The sequence below is a fragment of the Phoenix dactylifera genome, chromosome 11 (genome assembly GCF_051530095.1).
Source record: "Phoenix dactylifera cultivar Ajwa chromosome 11, Ajwa_hap1_PhDact_Kaust_v1.1, whole genome shotgun sequence".
Lineage (NCBI taxonomy): Eukaryota > Viridiplantae > Streptophyta > Magnoliopsida > Arecales > Arecaceae > Phoenix > Phoenix dactylifera.
In genome coordinates, this window is record NC_143200.1 from 22,881,882 (window position 1) to 22,901,653 (window position 19,772).

The 19,772-nt window shown below is 47.1% G+C and overlaps 2 protein-coding genes across 2 annotated transcripts; both read left to right on the forward strand.

Moving 5' to 3' along the window:
* Positions 1 to 7,189: 7,189 nt before the first annotated feature.
* On the forward strand, positions 7,190 to 12,119 carry LOC103706466 (amino acid transporter AVT6E). The gene is made up of 3 exons (XM_088707302.2): positions 7,190 to 7,330; positions 8,810 to 8,871; positions 8,973 to 12,119. Exon 3 carries the CDS (start codon positions 9,918 to 9,920, stop codon positions 11,352 to 11,354), a length of 1,437 nt encoding a protein of 478 aa, XP_088563428.1. The 5' UTR covers positions 7,190 to 7,330; positions 8,810 to 8,871; positions 8,973 to 9,917; the 3' UTR covers positions 11,355 to 12,119.
* Positions 12,120 to 17,995: 5,876 nt separating this feature from the next.
* LOC103706465 (uncharacterized) lies at positions 17,996 to 19,150 on the forward strand. The gene has a single exon (XM_008790565.6). The coding sequence runs from the start codon at positions 18,384 to 18,386 to the stop codon at positions 18,894 to 18,896; it is 513 nt and encodes a 170-aa protein (XP_008788787.2). The 5' UTR covers positions 17,996 to 18,383; the 3' UTR covers positions 18,897 to 19,150.
* Positions 19,151 to 19,772: the final 622 nt, after the last annotated feature.

Here is a 19,772-nt window from a genome sequence, read left to right on the forward strand (position 1 = left end):
AAGCCCCGACCGGTCGCCTCGGCTTGTGCCAGCCTTGGCCGACCAACGAGCGGAATGTCCCGAGGCTCGGCTCTCGGATGCCAGGCTAACCCGACGATCATCCCGGGAGCAGACTAGCCTGAAGCCCCGACCGGTCGCCTCGGCTTGTGCCAGCCTTGGCCGACCAACGAGCGGAATGTCCCGAGGCTCGGCCCTCGGATGCCAGGCTAACCCGACGATCATCCCGGGAGCAGACTAGCCTGAAGCCCCGACCGGTCGCCTCGGCTTGCGCCAGCCTTGGCCGACCAACGAGCGGAATTTCCTGAGGCTTGACGGCCCTCGGATGCCTGGCTAGCCCGATGATCATCCCGGGAGCAGACTAGCCGGAAGCCCCGACCGGTCGCCTCGGCTTGCGCCAGCCTTGGCCGACCAACGAGCGGAATTTCCTGAGGCTTGACGGCCCTCGGATGCCTGGCTAGCCCGATGATCATCCCGGGAGCAGACTAGCCGGAAGCCCCGACCGGTCGCCTCGGCTTGCGCCAGCCTTGGCCGACCAACGAGTGGAAGGTCCCGAGGCTCGGCCCTCGGATGCCAGGCTAACCCGATGACCATCCCGGGAGCAGACTAGCCTGAAGCCCCGACCAGTTGCCTCGGCATGCGCCAGCCTTGGTCGACCAACGAGTGGAATTTCCTGAGGCCTAACCCTCGGATGCCCGGCTTAGCGTCGGAAGAATTTCCCGAGGCCTAACCCTCGGATGCCTGGCTTAGCGCCGGAAGAATTTCCTGAGGCCTAACCCTCGGATGCCTGGCTTAGCGCAGGAAGAGTTTCCTGAGGCCTAACCCTCGGATGCCTGGCTTAGCGCCGGAAGAATTTTCTGGGGCCTAACCCTCGGATGCCTGGCTTAGCGCCGGAAGAATTTCCTGAGGCCTAACCCTCGGATGCCTGGCTTAGCGCCGGAAGAATTTCCCAAGGCCTAACCCTCGGATGCCTGGCTTAGCGCCGGAAGAATTTCCCGAGGCCTAACCCTCGGATGCCTGGCTTAGCGCCGGAAGAATTTCCCGAGGCCCAACCCTCGGATGCCTGGCTTAGCGCCGGAAGAGTTTCCTGAGGCCTAACCCTCGGATGCCTGGCCTAGCGCCGGAAGAATTTCGGGAGCCAGGAGTCAGCAAGACGCTACCGAGAGTTAAAAGAAAAAGAAGGACGAAGGCGAGATGAAGAAACATTCAACTTGCATTAATTTTCATTGTTTCAGGGCCGAGGCCCATACAATTTGGCAAAACGCCGGTATACAAAAAAAAAAGAAGACAACGAAAGGTACAAGAGGTCAGCTTGGAGGAACTCCCGGGTCGGGAACGTCGGGCTCGTCCGCAGGAGGTAGGGAAGCAGCAGGAGAACCAACAGGCAATGGCGCCGGAGAGGAGTCGAGAAGGGAGATCTCGCTCAGGTCAACTTCGGGGTACTTAGCCGACACCCTTGCCAGGCCCTCCTCGAAGCCTAAGACAAAGGCTTCGGCCCCCGCGTCCGACGCGTCACGGACAAACTCGTCGGACTGACGATAGGTCTGTACTGCCTCCGACATATCATGAGCGAACTCGGCGGACTGGCGATAAGCCTCTACCGCCTGACGCCCGATTTCCGCACTCCTCTCGGCCAGCGCCGCCTCTGCCTGCTCCATAATCTGGGCTTTCGCCTCCAAGACCTTCGCCACAATCCGGCCTTCCGCCTCGGTGGAGACCCTCAGTAGCTCAGCCCGAGCCTCCTTGTGCTTCGCTTCGGCAGCAATGCGAGCAGCCTCAGCCTCCGTCAGGCGCGAATGAAGCTCCTGATCGCTCGCACGGGACTTCTCCAAGGCCGACTCCAATTCGCCCAGCTTAGCTTCAAGAGACCGGGTTCGGTTGCGGGCGTTGTCGGCTGACCGCTGGGCCTTCTCCCACCTCTCCCGGTAGTCGGCAGCCTTCCGGGACTGCTTCTCGGCCCGCTCATCCGCCTTCTTGACCTCGCCCTCGAGACCCGAGGCAACCTTGAGCTGCTCCTGAGCCTCCAACAGTTGCTTCTCGAGGGCAGCAAAGCCGAGTGCCCGCTCTTCGGCCTCCCGGAGCCTCGCCTCGAAGTCCCCGGTCGTCCTGCCTGCCACAGCCTGGCCTCCCTTTTCCACTGCTTTCAGCCGGTCCTCGGCCTTCGCCAGAAGCCCCGCCTGTTCCTTGTAGCACTCCTCCAGACGGATCATGTACTGGGCGAGCTAAGAAATAGGAAAAATAAGGGAGTCAGGCGGAGAACAACAGAGCCAATAAATGGTGAAAAGCGGCCAGAAGAACACTCACCGACATGAGACAGACACAGCTGGCAGCCCCAACGTCAGAGACCTCCAACTCCCGGACCCGCCGACGGTCCTTCTCCAGCAGCACTGTTTCGATGAGATTTCGGGCGCCATCGGTAGTGAAGGCAGACCCCGATTTCTCCCCAGAGCCGGACGGTGGTTCTGCAGCCTTACCCCTATCCATCGCCTGGGGAAGAGTCCGGCCGATCGCGCTCGGGGCGGGGGTCACCCCAGGAATTGATAAGGTCCCGCTCGGTCGGGGCCTCGGCGCGTCCCTCCTCGAGTCATCAGGAGCCGACCGAGTCGAAGGCCGGGTCGGGGACCGATCACGTCCGACCCGTCCGTCTCGGGCAGGCTCGGATGATACCTCCGGAGTAGCGGCAATCTTACCACCGGAGGGCTGATACAGCGTCAGCTGCCGGTCCGTGCCCACGACGTCTCCCTGATCGGTGGGCCCGGACTCGTCGGTCGGCGTCGGAGGCACCTCCTTACGGGACTTCTTCGCCGGTGGGGCCCCGCTCGGAAGAGCTCGTTTCCTCCTCTGGGCTGCTTCCAGCAGGGACGCCCTACCAACAGCCTTTGTCTTCACCGACCGCATGACGTCGTCGATCTCTGCAAAAAGGACGGGATAGTCGGAGACGGAGAAACCAAAGGAAAGAACGGGACGAAAGAAGGGAAAAAGTCAAGAAAGAATCGGTGGCGGACTCACGATCGGTGGGGACCGAGCTCAGACCGACATTCACCAAAGTATCCTCGGAAATAAGGCGGGCCACCGGGGGGAGCTGGCCCTCGGCAACCAACCCCTTCAAGGCGGCCAAGCCATCGGACTCCTCCCTTGACAGTCTCGATAGGCCGATCGGAGACTTCATCGGGGTCTCCCAGGTCGCCCTGATTTCCCAAGAGGGATCTGCATCAACAAAAAAGAAGCGCTCCTTCCATTTGTGAATGGAGGTAGGAGCCTCCTTGACAAGGCCGCATCCTCGCCGCGCTGCGAAGCACCACCACCCTTTGTCCTGGGGGTGGCCGCTCAGGCTGTAGAACTCCCAAAAAACATTCAGGGTGGCGGGGATCTCGTGCATACGGCAGAGAACCTGGAAGACCGTCAGGGCCCGCCACGAGTTCGGCACCAGTTGCGTCGGTGCCACTCTTAAACCCCGTAGCACCTGCATGACCAAGTCCGAAGGGGGAAAGCGGAACCCGGCCTGGAGAATGCCCTCATTGATGGCGATCTTCCCTGGAGGAGGATGGGACATCCTCTCCTCAGGCCCCGGGAGCGTGGCGTTGCAGGCCTCGGGAAGGTGGTACCGAGCCACGAGTCTGTCTAAGTCTGTGGCGACCAGCTCCGACTTAATTTGGTCTACTCTCACTTCGCCCATTCCTAATGGCCAATAAACCTACGGTCAGGACGGGGACAGGAAGGGAGGAGAGACCGGAGCGACTGGAGTACACTAGTATAAGAGGGGAAAGTATGGAGAGCCCTAAGTAGAAGAATGGGGAAAACTCACCGGAAAAGAGGTAAGAACGGCTCCGAGAGCGCCAAAGGAGAAACAAGTGAACAGTCCGACGGCAGCAACAGCTGCGCAAAGGGGAAACTTGAAAATATCTGTAAAGAAGAAGACGGACGGGGAAAGGCCCCCGATTAAATAGGCGGAAAGGCAAGTGACGCCTCGATGACGCCAGAGGACGCCTGGCTGCCGAAGGGTCGCTCGCGCCCCAAAGGCGAATCGACACCATTAAGGAAGGATGTCCGCCGAAATCCTCAGACTGCCAGGTCGGCAATAACCGCCATACGCCATAAAAAGGGCGGGGAGCTCGAAGCGCGCGCGCCTCTCCGAGGAACGGCGGCAATCCCGAAACATCACTCCCTTCACCTGTTCCCATTCTGGTTCCAGGCTCGGAAGTGGGGGGCTACTGTTACGGGGGAAATAAGCCGCCATGCCCCACGTGACCGGCACGCGCGCCCAGGAAGACTACGGCTGCCCTTTGATCCAGCAATCCGACCCCGAGTCGGACATCCTCGGCTCCGCAGCCCGACCCCGAGTCGGCTGCCCTTTGATCCAGCGCTCCGACCCCGAGTCGGACATCCTCGGCTCCGCAGCCCGACCCCGAGTCGGCTGCCCTTTGATCCAGCGCTCCGACCCCGAGTCGGACGTCCTCGGCTCCGCAGCCCGACCCCGAGTCGGCTGCCCTTTGATCCAGCAATCCGACCCCGAGTCGGATATCCTCGGCTCCGCAGCCCGACCCCGAGTCGGCTGCCCCTTGATCCAGCGCTCCGACCCCGAGTCGGACGTCCTCGGCTCCGCAGCCCGACCCCGAGTCGGCTGCCCTTTGATCCAGCAATCCGACCCCGAGTCGGATATCCTCGGCTCCGCAGCCCGACCCCGAGTCGGCTGCCCCTTGATCCAGCGCTCCGACCCCGAGTCGGAGATCTCTTGATAACGACAGGCTATTCCCCAGAGGCACGCCGCGGCCTCCTGCTCCACTACTCCCTGCAACGGCTGTATCCGATGCTGCTCCACGATCTCCTGCATCAGCCGTACAAAGCGGAGCCCCACTATGCCCTGACGTGGCCGTACCCGGTGCTGCTCCACGACGCCCTGTAACGGCCATGTCCGTGGCCACACCATCGTGCCCCACGATAACGAACCCCCTGAGAGACCCCCCAGCCAGGTATATATGCGGCTGGGGGGAGAAAGGGGGGAGGTGAGCAATATCTCCCAGAGCACTCTCTTACTTGCGATTATCACCTCTCCTCCTCCTCCAATCTCCTCTGACTTGACCGTCGGAGGGCCATCACCACCCTGGTGGTGGTGCAAGGCTTGTTTGCAGGTTTCTTGGCGGAAGGTGGAGCGCAACCAACACCAACCAAGACAACTCAGACGGAACCCCGTTCACACCGCAGTGCCAATCGTTCTCGGTTTGGACCACCAGCAACAGTTATAAATATATATTCTTGATAAACAATGTACTTGGACGCTTCTCTTACAATGCCTCTTTTGATTCCTAAGTAATGTTTGACAAATGCCAGACCAGTAACTCCTATGAAATCCACGTGTAGTTCTTTCGTTGAGATTTATTATCATCTCTATATCTTCTTCTTTCCCTACCTGATCCATAGCTATGCGTGCCCCTCTTCATCCGTGCTTGGTCCATCTTCCTTACCACTCTTGCTAATAAAGCTAGACGTCGGCCTGATCTAACCCGAGACCTTCGGGCCAGGCTGGTTTCGGATCGGGCTAGGCTCAAGGTAGTTTCTATCAAGCTTGGACCTGAAAATAGGGCCGAAGAAATTCGGATCGAACTCAATCAATACTTGGTCTAGCCTGAGCCCAGCTAAAAGCCGAAGGATGCAACTAGATCTGAAGCTCAAGCTCGGAACCAACCCTAACCCTCCTTCAGTTCCCCATTCCCCTTTGCTCAAGTACTCTCTCTCTCCTACCCGATCTATTTCTCTCCCATCCCTGCTCTCTCTTTCCTTTTTGCTCTCTCTCCACACTCTCCCACTCGATCTCTTTTCCCTCTTCGCTCGCTCTCTCTCCCACCCAATCTCTCTCCCCCCTCTCTTCTCTCTCCATTTTCTCTCCTCTTTTTCCTCTCCCCCTCCCATTCTCTCCTCTCTCCTCTCTCCTTCACTATCTCTTTCTGTCCCCTCTTCTCCATCCTACTCGATCTCTTTCTCCCCTCTAATCTCTCTTACTCTCTCCTCTCCTCCACTCTCCCCTTTGCTTTCTCTCTCCTCTCTCCCCTTTCTCTCTACCCTCTCTCCTCTCTCCTACTCAATCTTTCTCCTCTCTGACTATTTTTTCCCTCTTGAGCTTGCCCAACCGGGCTTCAAGCTAAACCATGGTTAGGCTTGGGCTGGATTTTGGAAGAAAAAAAAAAATTGGGCCTCAGCCCATCCCTAAGCTCGAGATTTTTTCCTGGCAGATCAGAGTTGCGAAAAAACCTAACCAGAATCTAGTTCTACTTGCCAAATGCCTCCCCTCCTCTTCTTTACCCTCTCACTCACCACCACGTTCTCCTTCCCTTCCTCTTTATAAGGTTGGCCCTCTCTCGAGTTGCACGGACACTGCCTCCCTCCCTCACCTCTACTTTCACCACTTCGGCACCTCCATGAATACCATTACTCTCTCCTGCAGACTCCATGCCGCTCTCCTCCACACCCATTGCCTGAACTGACCCACCTTTGCCTATATCTACATTTGAACCGTCAACAATGACTTCCCTGTAGCATCTTGTGTCTCATCTTCAACCTCACATCCACTTTTTTACTGCCCTTTAGGACACCATCCTTACTTACGGGTTTCACTGCAAACAATGGCATCACTCCTTTCTTCGGCAGCCTCCTATACGATATTGAACTAACGTCGGGTGTTAATATCTAATTTTGGGTGTTATAGTCCAAGGAGAGCTAAGTTTGAACCGGATTTAAAATTATTCGAGCTTTTATTGCAAAATTAAGTATAAAGTGGAATTTTTAACAAAATTCATGACTTAAAAATAACTTTTTTATTGCTGACTTTGTATGACGTTTGTGATTGAGAGACTTTTAATTGATATATGAAGTTTGATCTAGGATGAATCAATAGTTTCTTCAACGATGGAATACAAATCTTCGCTCTACCCTCTTCCATCCATGCTTCTCCTCCATCTTCTTGAATTCATCATGATCACCTTCAATTTTCTTTTTATCTTCTCCATGTACAAGCCCATCTTTTTCTATTATCGATGGTGGCAACGGTCGTGACTATTGGGCCTGGGCCGCTAGATGGGCCTTTCCACCCATGCTGGCAGGCCATCTGGACGCCACGACCTTCTGCTTCGGGGAGAAGGGTGGGCAGTCCAGCTGCCAGGCGGACGGAATGATAGATGCTCGACCGCGGAAGCGGTGCCGCTGAACGCAGCGACCACCGCCTAAGAAGCCCCCAAAATCTCCTATTTATGGATCTCACCGGTCTCCTCCTTCTTGCTCAGGGGGTCCTTGAACTAGGGAAGCCGGAGCGAGGATTGTTGCAGTCCATTCCCGGAGCACGGTAAGCCCTGATCATGTTATTTTTTTCTGTTTTCCTTCTTTCTAGTTTCTGAAATGAAATAGAGGGGAGACTCCACGGCTCTCGGCCGCAGCCGCTGCTGGCTCTCGGCGGGGGCTGCAGTCGAGCCGCAGTCCCGTCCCCTTCCATCTCTTCAGTGGGGCAGGGGGCCTTGGTGAAAAGAAGAAGGGAGACGAATAGAAAAGAAGAAAAAAGGGAAAGAAGGGGGCGGGGACTCACCTGTGTGCGGCCATCGCCGGCGTCGCGGCCAGTGGCCGCGGATGGTGCGGGAGCCGCCGGCCTCGGCTCAGCCGCGGGCACAGGCCGCAGGCACGGCCGAGGACGCCGCGGGCCAGCCGCGGGCGCCGCCGGCCGTGGCCCGGTCCTCCCGTGCGAGGGACTCCTCCCTTGATTCGCTGGCTGAGGAGGGCTTCTCCTTTCCTCCTTTGTTGTGTTTAAATCAGGAGGGAGTTGGAAGAATGGAGGGAAAGAGAAGAAGATGGAAGAGGAAGAAGAGAGGAGGAGGAGAGGAAAAGAGAGAGGGGGAGAGCAATGGGAAGGAAAAGAAAAGAAAAAAAAAAAGGAAAAAAAAAAAAAGAAAAAAGAAAATATATATATATATATAAATAATAAATAAGTAGGATTTTAGTCCAAAATACCTAGTTGGGACTTGAGATTTATTCCGGTCCATTTTAGAATTTTAATTTAGTAATACATTTTGAACTATTTGATAGGTACAGAAAATTTGACGGACAAAATTAGAGTTGTGTGAGATTGTAAGTATAAAATTATAAAATTGTATTTAATATGATATATTTTTTCAAAATTAGGATCAAGTATATAGTTACACGTGACTCATGAATTTGATTAAATAACATTCCTTCATGGATATGTGATTGGGTATAAATTATGGTTATGATAAATTGCATGGAAATAATATCTGTGGCATGATCATGAATTTTATGCATAACGATGCCATTTGTTATTTTTCAATCTATTTATGAGGTATGATTTATGAAAAAAATAATGATTTATGAACTCTCAGGATAGTGATGCTCACCTCTAGAAATAGAGGTCAGCCAACAGTCGACACCCTGCAGCTAGCATCCAACAAATATGGCCCTCTACTAACGGGTTAAAGTTGATAACGAATAGGGATAAGTTATAAAACTCGTCGACTACGAATATGGTCCTGTCACGGAATTATAGTGACTATAGTAGCACATCCATCTGAGAGTGGGATTTATAAAGTATGGATAGCTAGCAGCATTTTTTTATATATGATTTGCATTATCATGTTTATGAATTTGCCTGGCTGGAGAATACATTGCTTTACGACCGATTTAAATATATATAGTATGAAATGATTTAGTTTGCTATAACTGTCATTTTTTTTAAATGATTCTTTGGCATATGAATTATTATCTTTGATCTAATAAGATAGTCCGCATAGCTCATATATCCCCTGTTGTTTTTTTTCAGATATGCAGGGTGCTAGGAGCATAGAGTCTAAAGATTTTTGGGTGGAAACATTTATTTTGGATGTAGGGCTATGTGGTATTCTATTTTGAAAAGATACTTATGAATGAAATGACATTTTGGTTTATAAATTGTTACTAACGAGGTGCGGTGTCATTGAGAGCAGTAACTTGCAGTAGCACGTGTCGCAGTCTTGATCCGGGATGTGACAACGATGGTTGCAGCAGATCATCCTCTTGTTATGACTACCAACACCAACTTCAATTTGCTCCACAGATCTAAGATGATCTTCTTATCCTATGACATCAAAATTTCTGCGTCTACATCTTACTACTCTTGATTTAATAATATTACATTTCTTATGCGTACGCAATATTCTATTAAAATTTCAGAGAAGGCTCTAAGGCGCCTCAGTATAGGTTTTTCAAATTTAATAAATTCTAAAATAGTCTACCATACCAAGGGAATATTTGGTTGTCTTGAAAAGGTTAAGAAAAAAATAAACTTTTTTGGAAAAAAAATAAATTTTCAACTAGTTCTCGTGATGAGAAACATGATATAATACAAAAATTTATTTTCGAAATTTGATTTATCTTTTTTTTAAATTTTTTCATAGCTTTTTCAAAAATCAAATATCCCTTTAATCCAGGCCATAAATTTGCTTCCATTTTCTCGGGCGCGCGTACCAAATATTTTTTGTTCGTGTTCCCAGAGATCTACTACTTCGCACGCGGCGGTAAGCGTAGGGTCAAAGTGCACCAGTGTTCTTCCAATTACGAAACTTCCCCTCCAAAGTCTTATCCGCCGCTTGCCCTCCAAAAGTCTTCCTCTCTGACCGGAAGAGGGGAGAGGAGCGGAGAGGAGAAGCGGAGCGGAAAAGAAAATTTTTGGATCCTTCTATCACCAAATCGCAATCTTCTGTGTGTCTCTCCAGGAAATCTTTCTTCATCGATCCTGTCCCAACAAACAAACCAGCAGAACGGATCCAGATCTGCACCCAAAAGAAGCTCCCATTTTTAGAAATTCCACCTCGCCTTCGCCTTCCCCAAATCTCAAAAGCCTTTCATCGCCCAATAGCCCAATGCGATATCCCCTCATGATCCCCTGACCTATGGCTTCTAATTACTCCCCGCTCCCCATCACTTCTTCTTCCATCGAACTCCAATCCCCCAACCCAATCGCCCACCAACCCCCGACATCCGAAAAGATTCCCACCGTCGTAGAGTTCGTCAACGGAGAAGAAGACGGCGATGACTTCGACGACCTCCCGCTCATTCTCGACACCGGCCGCGCCGCCTCCGCCGGGTCCGGCATCCCCGGCGCTGTCTTCAATCTCGCCACGTCGATCATCGGCGCCGGGATCATGGCCCTCCCGGCCACCATGAAGGTCCTCGGCGTCGCGGTCGGCTTTGTCTCGCTAATTTTGATCGGGATCCTGTCAGAGATCAGCATCGAGCTTCTCGTCCGCTTCTCGGCCCACTGCAAGGCCTCCTCCTATGGCGATGTCGTCCAAGCGGCCCTCGGCCGCCCCTCCCGGATTGCCTCCGAGCTCTGCATAATCGTCAACAATGCCGGGTTTCTTGTCGTGTATCTGATCATCTTAGGGGATGTGATGTCGGGCTCCTCCGACCATGTCGGCGTCTTCGACCAATTGCTTGGGAATGGACCCTGGGATCACCGGAAGCTCGTGATCCTTGCAGTGTTGGTAATCTTTTTGGCTCCTCTCTGTGCTCTTGAGAAGATCGATTCTTTGAGCTTGACCTCGGGCGCCTCTGTTGCTCTCGCCATCGTCTTCGTCGTCGTGTCGGGTATAATTGCCGTTGTTCAGCTAGTCCAAGGCCGTATCAAGATGCCGAGGATGGGGCCGGATTTCGGGTCGAAAGCTGCCATCTTGGACTTGCTGGTGGTCATTCCGATCATGACGAATGCCTACGTTTGCCACTTCAATCTGCAGCCCATCTACAATGAGCTCAAGGAGAAGACACCCCAGAAGATGAACAGGGTGGGGAGGATCACGACAGTTTTATGCGTTTCGGTCTACGCTTCGACAGCCATTTCGGGCTATCTCTTGTTTGGAGACGATACTGAATCGGATGTGCTGACAAATTTCGACAAGGATCTCGGGATCAAGTTCGGTTCAGTTCTGAACTTTGTGGTGAGGATTGGGTATGTTCTTCACCTGTTGCTTGTTTTCCCTGTCATTCATTTTTCTCTGAGGCAAACGGTGGATGCATTGGTCTTCTCGGGATCGGCTACTGAAAGTAGGAAGAAGATGCTGGCTTTGACTGCAGTATTGTTGGGGATTATATATCTTGGTTCTACCACTATACCCAATATCTGGGTGGCTTTCAAGTTTACAGGTGCGACAACTGGGCCCTTGCTGGGGTTTATATTCCCATGTCTTATTGCTTTAAGATTAGATAAGCAAGGGAAGAATTTAGGACTAGGAGAAAAGTTCTTATCATGGATGATGTTAGTTTGGGCAGTAGTTCTTAGCATTGTTGGAGTAATTGGCAATATCTATAGCCTCAGAAGCGGATCAGAATAGTATATATATATATATATATTGGCTTTACACGTAGGTGCACTATATGAAAATTTGTTCAAATTGTTTGGATGTGCTGTGATTGGTAACCCTCTTTTCGGGTGCTCAAGTATTTGAAACAACAATTTTTATTATTATTTCTGAAAATGATATACTGATTACTTTTGAGTGGTGTTTCCTCGTGCATCTTTGCCTCGAGAAGCAAAGTATAACAGCTACCATGGAATTGGATATCAGGGAATAGCTTGAAGAGACATGCAGTATAAGATTTAGGTGATATTACCTTTCAAACTGAGGAATTCATACACATGTGTAACTTCTTTTGATGTTCTTCTTGAGTTCAATATTCATCAGCAAAGATTTGGAGTAGCAGTCGAAAGTGGTGTTGCCCTGTTGTCGAGCAGACATGCTTCTAGAATGGATTGGGGCATGTGCATGTCCGATGGAGGAATCTAGACACTGATATATTGGTTAGGCATTATATTCGTCTGGCATCATGGTCATCGCAGTAAGTCGCAGGCTTCGGTAACGTTTTTGTATTGTATTGATACAAATGCTTTTACTGAATAAGAACTTTCCACATCTGTCAGCTGATTGCATCATTCAGTCTTTACGAGTTTATCTGTTTCTTATTTTGTAAGCTCTTTTTTTTTTTCCAGAAAATTGTGTTGTAATCCCTCTGCTTAAGCCAATTTCATGCTTCAAATCCAAGCACGAACTTTTATTCAACTTATTAATGCAAAAGCTTCATGTGCTCTTTATTTGCAATGATGTTCATTTTGATTCTGGCTGACATCTTTAAGATCATGTATTATGGGGGCAGAATGTCATTATGAGTTGGAAGAGTAGAGATTGCATGTCAGTGGAAAGTGCAAAAACGATTGTGTTGTTGGATGTAAGCTCCCTATCATCATTGATTTCATTGATCTACCAACTAATTCATTAGGACCTGTGAGATTATAATGCAATCAAAAATTTATATTTTTCCATGGATCTAAGTAGCCTATTTTAGGAGGTATGTGATGCTTTGAATTGCCCGACAAGAATATTAGATCTGCAAACCAGGTGTATCTCAGCTGGTTGGCCCCTCTCCTCGGCACTTGTATAAGGGAAAAAAGGTAAAGGGCGCAAAAAGAAGGTTAAATTGAAATTATCAACTTACCACCTGTGAATGATCGATCGGTGTTTTTGTTAAGAGAGCTGAAATCCTCCACTCTTCGTGATACAGGATTTTGCAATGAATGGTGATTTGTCAAATCACTTTTATTGGCTATAACTTGTTTCCAATAATGATCCCAGTTTCTGATTTGTCGCTCTTCTTGTTCTCAACTCTGATTAATAACGTTGCTTGCAGCTAATTTTCAGTAGGTAGTTCGATGCCATGATGACAAGTAATATCTTGGTGTGGCATGGCAGAGAATGCATATTGCGCCTATATGCTTGGAGATCTGAGATTCCCAGCACTGTCCAGTAATCATTAGCATGGCAATTTCATTATTTAGATGTTATATATCCACAACAACTTGAAATTTAAGCTTACCTCCCCCCTCCCAACCTCTCTTCTCTCAATTTTGCCCTTCTCTTGTTGTTCCTGAACCCTTGTCTATAGCAAGCATGTTCGGATATGTTGTCATCAGATAGCATGTAGACCAGTGAATCACTTGTAAGACATAGGATGATACAGGCTACACCTAGAACTAATAATTTTGGGTGGAGTTTTTTCATGTGCCTCACCTGACATAGGTGTCCCCTCCTTTTTTGCTAGCATGCATATGCTTTATATATATATATATATATATATTCATTTAGAATGACAATGTTACATCATTTGATGATCATCCTTAAGCTAATGCAGTCATCAAGTACTTGGAAGCAGCCAGTATATACAGAACTCAGAGAATGATGAAAACCATCCCAAATAACTACATGTAACAAGTAATCTGAAGTGGCCTCGGAGGTCTTCTTGCTCCAAGCAACATTTCCTTCACCCTGAAGAGAAGCATACATAAACGAATTAGCATAGGGAGTTACTGAAAGGAAAAAAAAAAAAAAAATTAGCATAGGGATTACATATTTGGGGCTATCATGGATATTGAGTGATTAGTTTCTCATACCTTGGTACAGTCTCATGACTTCCACTTCCATCTGCAGATTATAAAGAATCAGCTTATATGACTTCTACCTCTATTTCTCATAGAGCATCTACTCGAAGCTTGTATTGCATGACTCAAGACTGTCGTAAGTCCATATATCCATGTGAATATCAGAACAAGGTTCTCTGGGCTGTGTAAAACTGTTTGACTATAAATATCTCTGTGGAGGAGGAAAGTCTTTACGCAATTTAACCAGCATGAAAAAAGCCCCCTGGCATTCATTGCAGTTGGTCGGCGGATTGCTCTCCCATCTTTCATGGGCTGTCAGAAACTCCTCCGAGCTTAAATTTCCATCACGGTTTCCATCAAATACATGGAAAAGAACATCAACCACATTGTCACTTAGTGATACCATAAACCTGATACCATGGAAGAAATTCATCAGTACAACTGCACAAGTGGTATCATCTAAATGCCTGCAAAAGTGGAGTCTTATTCCAAGCTAAGTAAAATCTCTAGTTGAAATCCATTAATCCAAATAGACTGATTGGCAAGGCAAGTGGTAGAATGATAGTAAACAACTTAAAAAAAAAAAAAATGTTAACCACTGCACAACACCCAGGCATGTGGCCCTTATTACTATGGAGAAAAACTTTACAAGTTCTTTCTTGATGGGATTTTTGAAGTTGTGTTTCGTCCTGGGGCCGTGGAGGGTGCCACCCCTTGTTTTGGGATATTCGGGCTATCATCAATGGCAGTATGGTCTTCCGGGCCAGGCACGTATTCAAAGAGGCTAACGAGGCTGTGGATTGAGTGGCTTTGTATGTGGCTAGTTATCTCGGGATACTTTGTGGATTGAAAAAGGGGAGTTGCCTAGAGCACTTCGGAACTTATTGTTTTCTGATCTTATTAGATGTATCCATACTAGAACTATATGAATCATCCGTTTTAGTAAAAAAAAAACACCAGTGTTTTATCATATTATTGTATTGGGAAGGCATGTATCTCAACTAGATAAAGTTGCCTATACAATTAACGATTCTTTATTCAGAAATTGCAGAAGGCTAGATGCAATCTATTGCTGAAATTTCATTAGATAGTTCCTCTTCTAAATAATGCTGCAAAGTCTGGATGTTAACCTGACAAATCTTCTATTTTATGTCAGGCATTCATCTTAAACAATAAGACTGGAATAAGCAAACGGGGAAACAGATATTCATACATGGGATGCAGCTCGCTTAAAATCCTGCTTTGTCAACAGACCATTAACTCTCCCATAGCTAAAGATAGCCAAAGCCAATGGTTGCAAAGTTTTGCGCAACTCCACAAAGGGCTTAAATTCCTGAACTCACATCTCAAACGAATTAGAAACCATCTTAGAAATGCAAACAAGCAGCATAAGTGTCTGGCCTCTAAGGTAATACGTGCATCTTTGAGATGTGGGTGACTGCCCAATTCAACAACCTGATCAAGGAGCTTGTTTATATGACTAATGTCAGCAGAAGCAACCATAGACAATGCAAAATCCTTGGCCAAAATTGTTCCTCTTGATTTATAGTCATAATGGGCAAACTTTAAGTTCACTATCTGAAAAAAATAGAGGTCAAGTAAGAAATGACTTGAAATATAAGATGACAGCATGAAAATCCAAGCAGATAAACCTTAATACCGGAGTCCTTGTGCACTGATGTTGGGGACAGCAGAGAAGAGTACGTCATCTTTTGTGAGGATTCGCGCGGACGTGTGTTTAGTTCCACATCTGTTATTCGCTGGGTAGATTTTGGGTACTTATACAGGATCAAGGAACCCAAATAATAACTTCTGGCTAGCTATTTTGGGTGAAGTCCTGGGTTGTTACAAATAGTATCAGAGCGGACCTGACCCATAACCTATGTGGACTAGGAGACACTGCAGCACAGATCTATTGAGGCTGACCACAGGCCAATCGTGGTGTTTGTGATTAGATTTGAATAGATTTGAACCTTTAGCCTGACGAGAACGTCAGGGCTTGAACGGGGAGAGTATGTGAGGACCCGTGCGGACGTGTGTTTAGTCCCACATCGGTTATTCGCTGGGTAAATCTTGAGTACTTATACAGGATCAAGGAACCCAAATAATACCTTCCGGCTAGCCATTTTGGGTGAGGTCCTAGGTTGTTACATCTTTAGACAACTTCTTAAACCTTGAAGTTTTAAATACCATGAAGAATCTACTTCGTTGAGGCAATTTAGATAGAACATCACATTGAACATTTAGAATTCTAGGTGAATCTAAGAGCAATTAAATCATGTATTTCAAACTTTTGCCGGCAGTATCAGTTTTACGCACATCACAAATATCACAAGCCAAAATACAATAGATAGTTCTTTACTTCTTTTGATAGTCCAAGAGAGATGACAAACACAGGAAGCACTCACATGGGTCCATACAGTTCCAAAATTGGTGCCCAATTATTCACTGAAATACATAGTTTTGTTATTTATTTTGAGTAGACACAAGGATTTGATCATTAGCCAGGTTTGGGCACAAAAAAGGTCAAATTTTAAATGGACCAAGCTTGAAGCCCGATTAAAAATGAATAGGTTTTAAGCTCAAGGCCCAACCCATGACCAGCTTTTGTTGGACTTAAAAAGCTTCCTTCACAAGTTATTTCCAAAGGATATTTACGGTTCCCATCCCCATCAACGTCTGAATGTCATACTCTTTGAGCTAGGCCTAGCTCATATCAGGCTTTCTTTATTTTGGATCGTTGCTTGGTCAAATTCATTTAGGCTTAACGTCGTGGTCGGTCCCGTAGAAAAATATTTCATTGTTCTTCCCTGCTACTAAACGTCCTATTAGGAATTTAGGATCCTCATTGGAATCAAAATACCGTAGCTTATAGAGTGCGAACAACGTATGGCACGCAATAACAGAAAAAAGAATATTTGATCATGAATACATTATGCAAATTATGAACTTAGTGGGAAATTTACTTTTGTGACGGAACATGCGCAAAATTCTTTATGCTTTATAAATTTTTATGCCCAATTCGAACAAAGAGTGGAAAAACGCAGCTAGGGTGAGCTCTAACTTCACCATTATCAGATCTCACAAAATTGGGTTTGCAGTCCTAAAATGTGAACCCATTCATTCGGATGGTTAAGTCCAACCATGTCCCTCCTTATGTAGTTCTAAAGGGCTAGATCAATTACTGTAAAGATTCACAAGCAACCAATTTTGGTGTCAAATAGGGACTAATTCCTAGCCCACAGATCTCGACTTCAGGAATGTATGGAGGAGCTCAAATTACATCACCCCTGGACCAGACCTAGGTGCATGAAGGAATGTATGGTAACTAGAATTATATCAAGTAAAATTTAAAAGGGAAAAAAGCGATCACACGAAGGATTATTGCATGGCCAACCTTGTCACGAGGGTGTGAGCAATATAAAAAGAGCTTGCTTTCAGACAAATCTAAGATGAATCTGCCTTAATATCCCATATCTAATGCAGCTCTTATGTCCTTTGTCTCTTTCATCAGGCCCACAAGCACACTGAATTCTACATGGTGAGGAGACCCACGGTTTCTCCTTTTTCGATGCCGTGATTATAGCTTGGAATTTACTCTAGTCTAGTCCCACGTCTTTTGGCACCATTTTCTTCGCAGCGCGTGCTCTTTCGAAGGAAATAATTTCTCTCCTGGTGTTGAATTACGCTCTTGATGGGTCCATCCATGACAAGCGTGGGGTGTACACAAGACTCTGATTTGTGGTCTTGCCATCATGAGACAAGAAGCCAAGGACTTTGGTTGGTTCTCACGCCATTAGCGCAAGGAGGCCCGATAAGCACCTTTAAAACAAGTGCAAGTATAGATATCCAATGTTTTGTACGAATGAGCTCCATTCTATTAGACTTCTAGTGTCAATTACATCAAAAACAGAGTTCTAGTTTCAGAGTTACAGTTCCTTCGACTACAAAGTTGCTACAAGTCGAGGGATCGAGCTGTTCCGACTCGAACCTACATGCAATTCAAATTGGATCAAATTTCATGTCTGTCTCAACTCTTGATGTTGCGAGATTTGCATACAAATGACATATCTTGAGGTACATAAAAAGAAGGTTCAGAAAAAGCATTGGTGGTAGATAATTTAAGGGGAGACGTTAAAGTGTTGTAGGACGGTTAAAATATTCATGCTTTGGTCTTGGTTCGCAAGCTCTCAACTTGAAGGGTCAGAAAAAGAGAGACGAAACCACAGATGCATTAAAAGAAGTGGAATAATGTATTCAAAGGCACATCACATCCTTAGTAGAGCTCCATAAAGATCAATACCACAGGTGTATGATAGAAGGCCGGATTCAAACTAGATTATAGCTAGTGAGAGATTGCTGCTCCTGAATAAGCTAAAAGTAAGCTAGTGCAACATGTTCATTTGAAAGGGAGAATACAAGACAAATGCTGAACGAATAGCCCTCTCTTGTAAGTTATAACATGGGCGGATTTTTCATTTACAAGACATATATAGTAAGAAATCACATTGCTCCTTTACCTCTACAAAAGACCCTGTTACTGAGGGGGGGCAAAAGGATAAGGAGAGGAAATGGCCTTCCTAGTCTTCTCACACTGTAAGATCTAACTACAAAGTTATCACTTTACTGTTTTATTTCAATACAAGAAAAGGAGCCACATGAAGAGATTCCCCTTTTCTCTTGGTTTTAAGCGTTCCAAATAGCATAAGACATCGGATTGTAGGCAGCCTCTCGTGAAAGCAAGGCTAGGTGGGTCCAACCTCATCACCTCTCTTTTTTCTAAAACACAAGAAACCAAGAGATTTATGAGTATAATGAGCCCACTAGCTTCATTGAGATCCTCCTCCTTTGCCCCTCCCTCTCCAATCTCCATCCTCCCCTTCCTATAAATCCTATATCACCAATCTAGTGCAAGCAAGGGCTTAGAGACATGGACTGGCACTCATGGCTATCCAAATCCAGCCTCGAGCTACCTGTCGTCTATGAGTACGGGCTCGTGTTCTCCACTAATGAGCTCGAGGAGGATGACATAGCCCACTTCGATCACGAGTTCCTCACGAGCATGGGCATCTCCATAGCCAAGCACAGGCTGGAGATCCTCAAGCTAGCCAAAAAGGAGGAGAAGAAGAAGTCCCCTCGCCCCATGGCCAAGCTCGTCGCCGTAGTGAAGAAGACCAAGAAGTCCCTTGCAAAGTATGCGGGCACATTGATTCATCCTAAGAACTCGGAGATGATGGTTGTGCCAAAACAGAGGACCGGGACTATGCTGAAGAGGAATAAGAAGGTGGCGGTTTTGAAGCAGAGCAGATTGATGATTACGGATGGCGAGGCGAAATTTACGGAGTTGCCTACTCGCTCGCACAGCGCGAGCCCCATGGTTCAGAACTGTTACGAGAGCAGCAATGGGTGGGACTCCATGTTTCAAGACTTGAAGCCAACTTGAGAAGCTCGTTTTCTTCACCATATACTTTACAAGGCTCTATGCTATTCTACCATTTGCAGCTAAACTTCTGGTATGGGCTTTAAGATATCCCACTTAATTAGCACAACTGGAGTTTGCTTTCATTCTAAGATTTGCCCAGTTTGCCTTTGCTTTCCACTTTTCCTGCTGATAATGTGATTGTAAGAGCGGTAGATGTAAGATATTGAAATATATACATATATATTTATATATATAAAGCTAAAGTTGTGGTGGAATGATTAGAAGTTGGTACAACATTTAGATGTTAAACGCAATCAAGCATTGGACCAACCATTTGTTGTTCCCCTACCATGGTATGGTAAGCCATCCGTTTGTTGGAACCAAGAGGTTTACAACCCCAGCTGTAACCCAAAAAACTAAAAAAACAAAAGAAAGGAAAACATAATAGGATACAAAGACATATCAACAAGGGAAATTAATCCTATGAAAGAAACCATTTTTTCTCAAGAAATCATAATTTACTGTCGGAACCTGTCGACCTGATTAGATCAAGAGTAATCGTTCAAGAAATTAGTGTAGTACTGGAAATTATGATTCTAATATAGCACTCGACAGTCAGCACCAGGAGAACAGTCATGATTTAGAGTCATAGCATTTGGATATGCTCTTGATTTGGAAAGAGTGAAGTTCTCCATAGATCCAAGGACAAGACGGAGGAGAAGGGGCATGGGAAGGCAGATAAGAGGGATAGTTATTTTGAGGCCTGTGGTGCTAAAATTTATTTATGATTCGAGTAGGGACCTAGAAATAGAGTTATCTTTCATATCTCTATATATTGCTGCATATAGCTTGTATGAAAAAAATAACAACAATATTTTCTTTGTTTAGCTTTTCAGT

Bases quoted from the DNA above. Each gene is read 5' to 3' on its own strand.
- LOC103706465 (XM_008790565.6), top strand. From the start codon at position 18,384: ATGGACTGGCACTCATGGCTATCCAAATCCAGCCTCGAGCTACCTGTC.
- LOC103706466 (XM_088707302.2), top strand. From the start codon at position 9,918: ATGGCTTCTAATTACTCCCCGCTCCCCATCACTTCTTCTTCCATCGAA.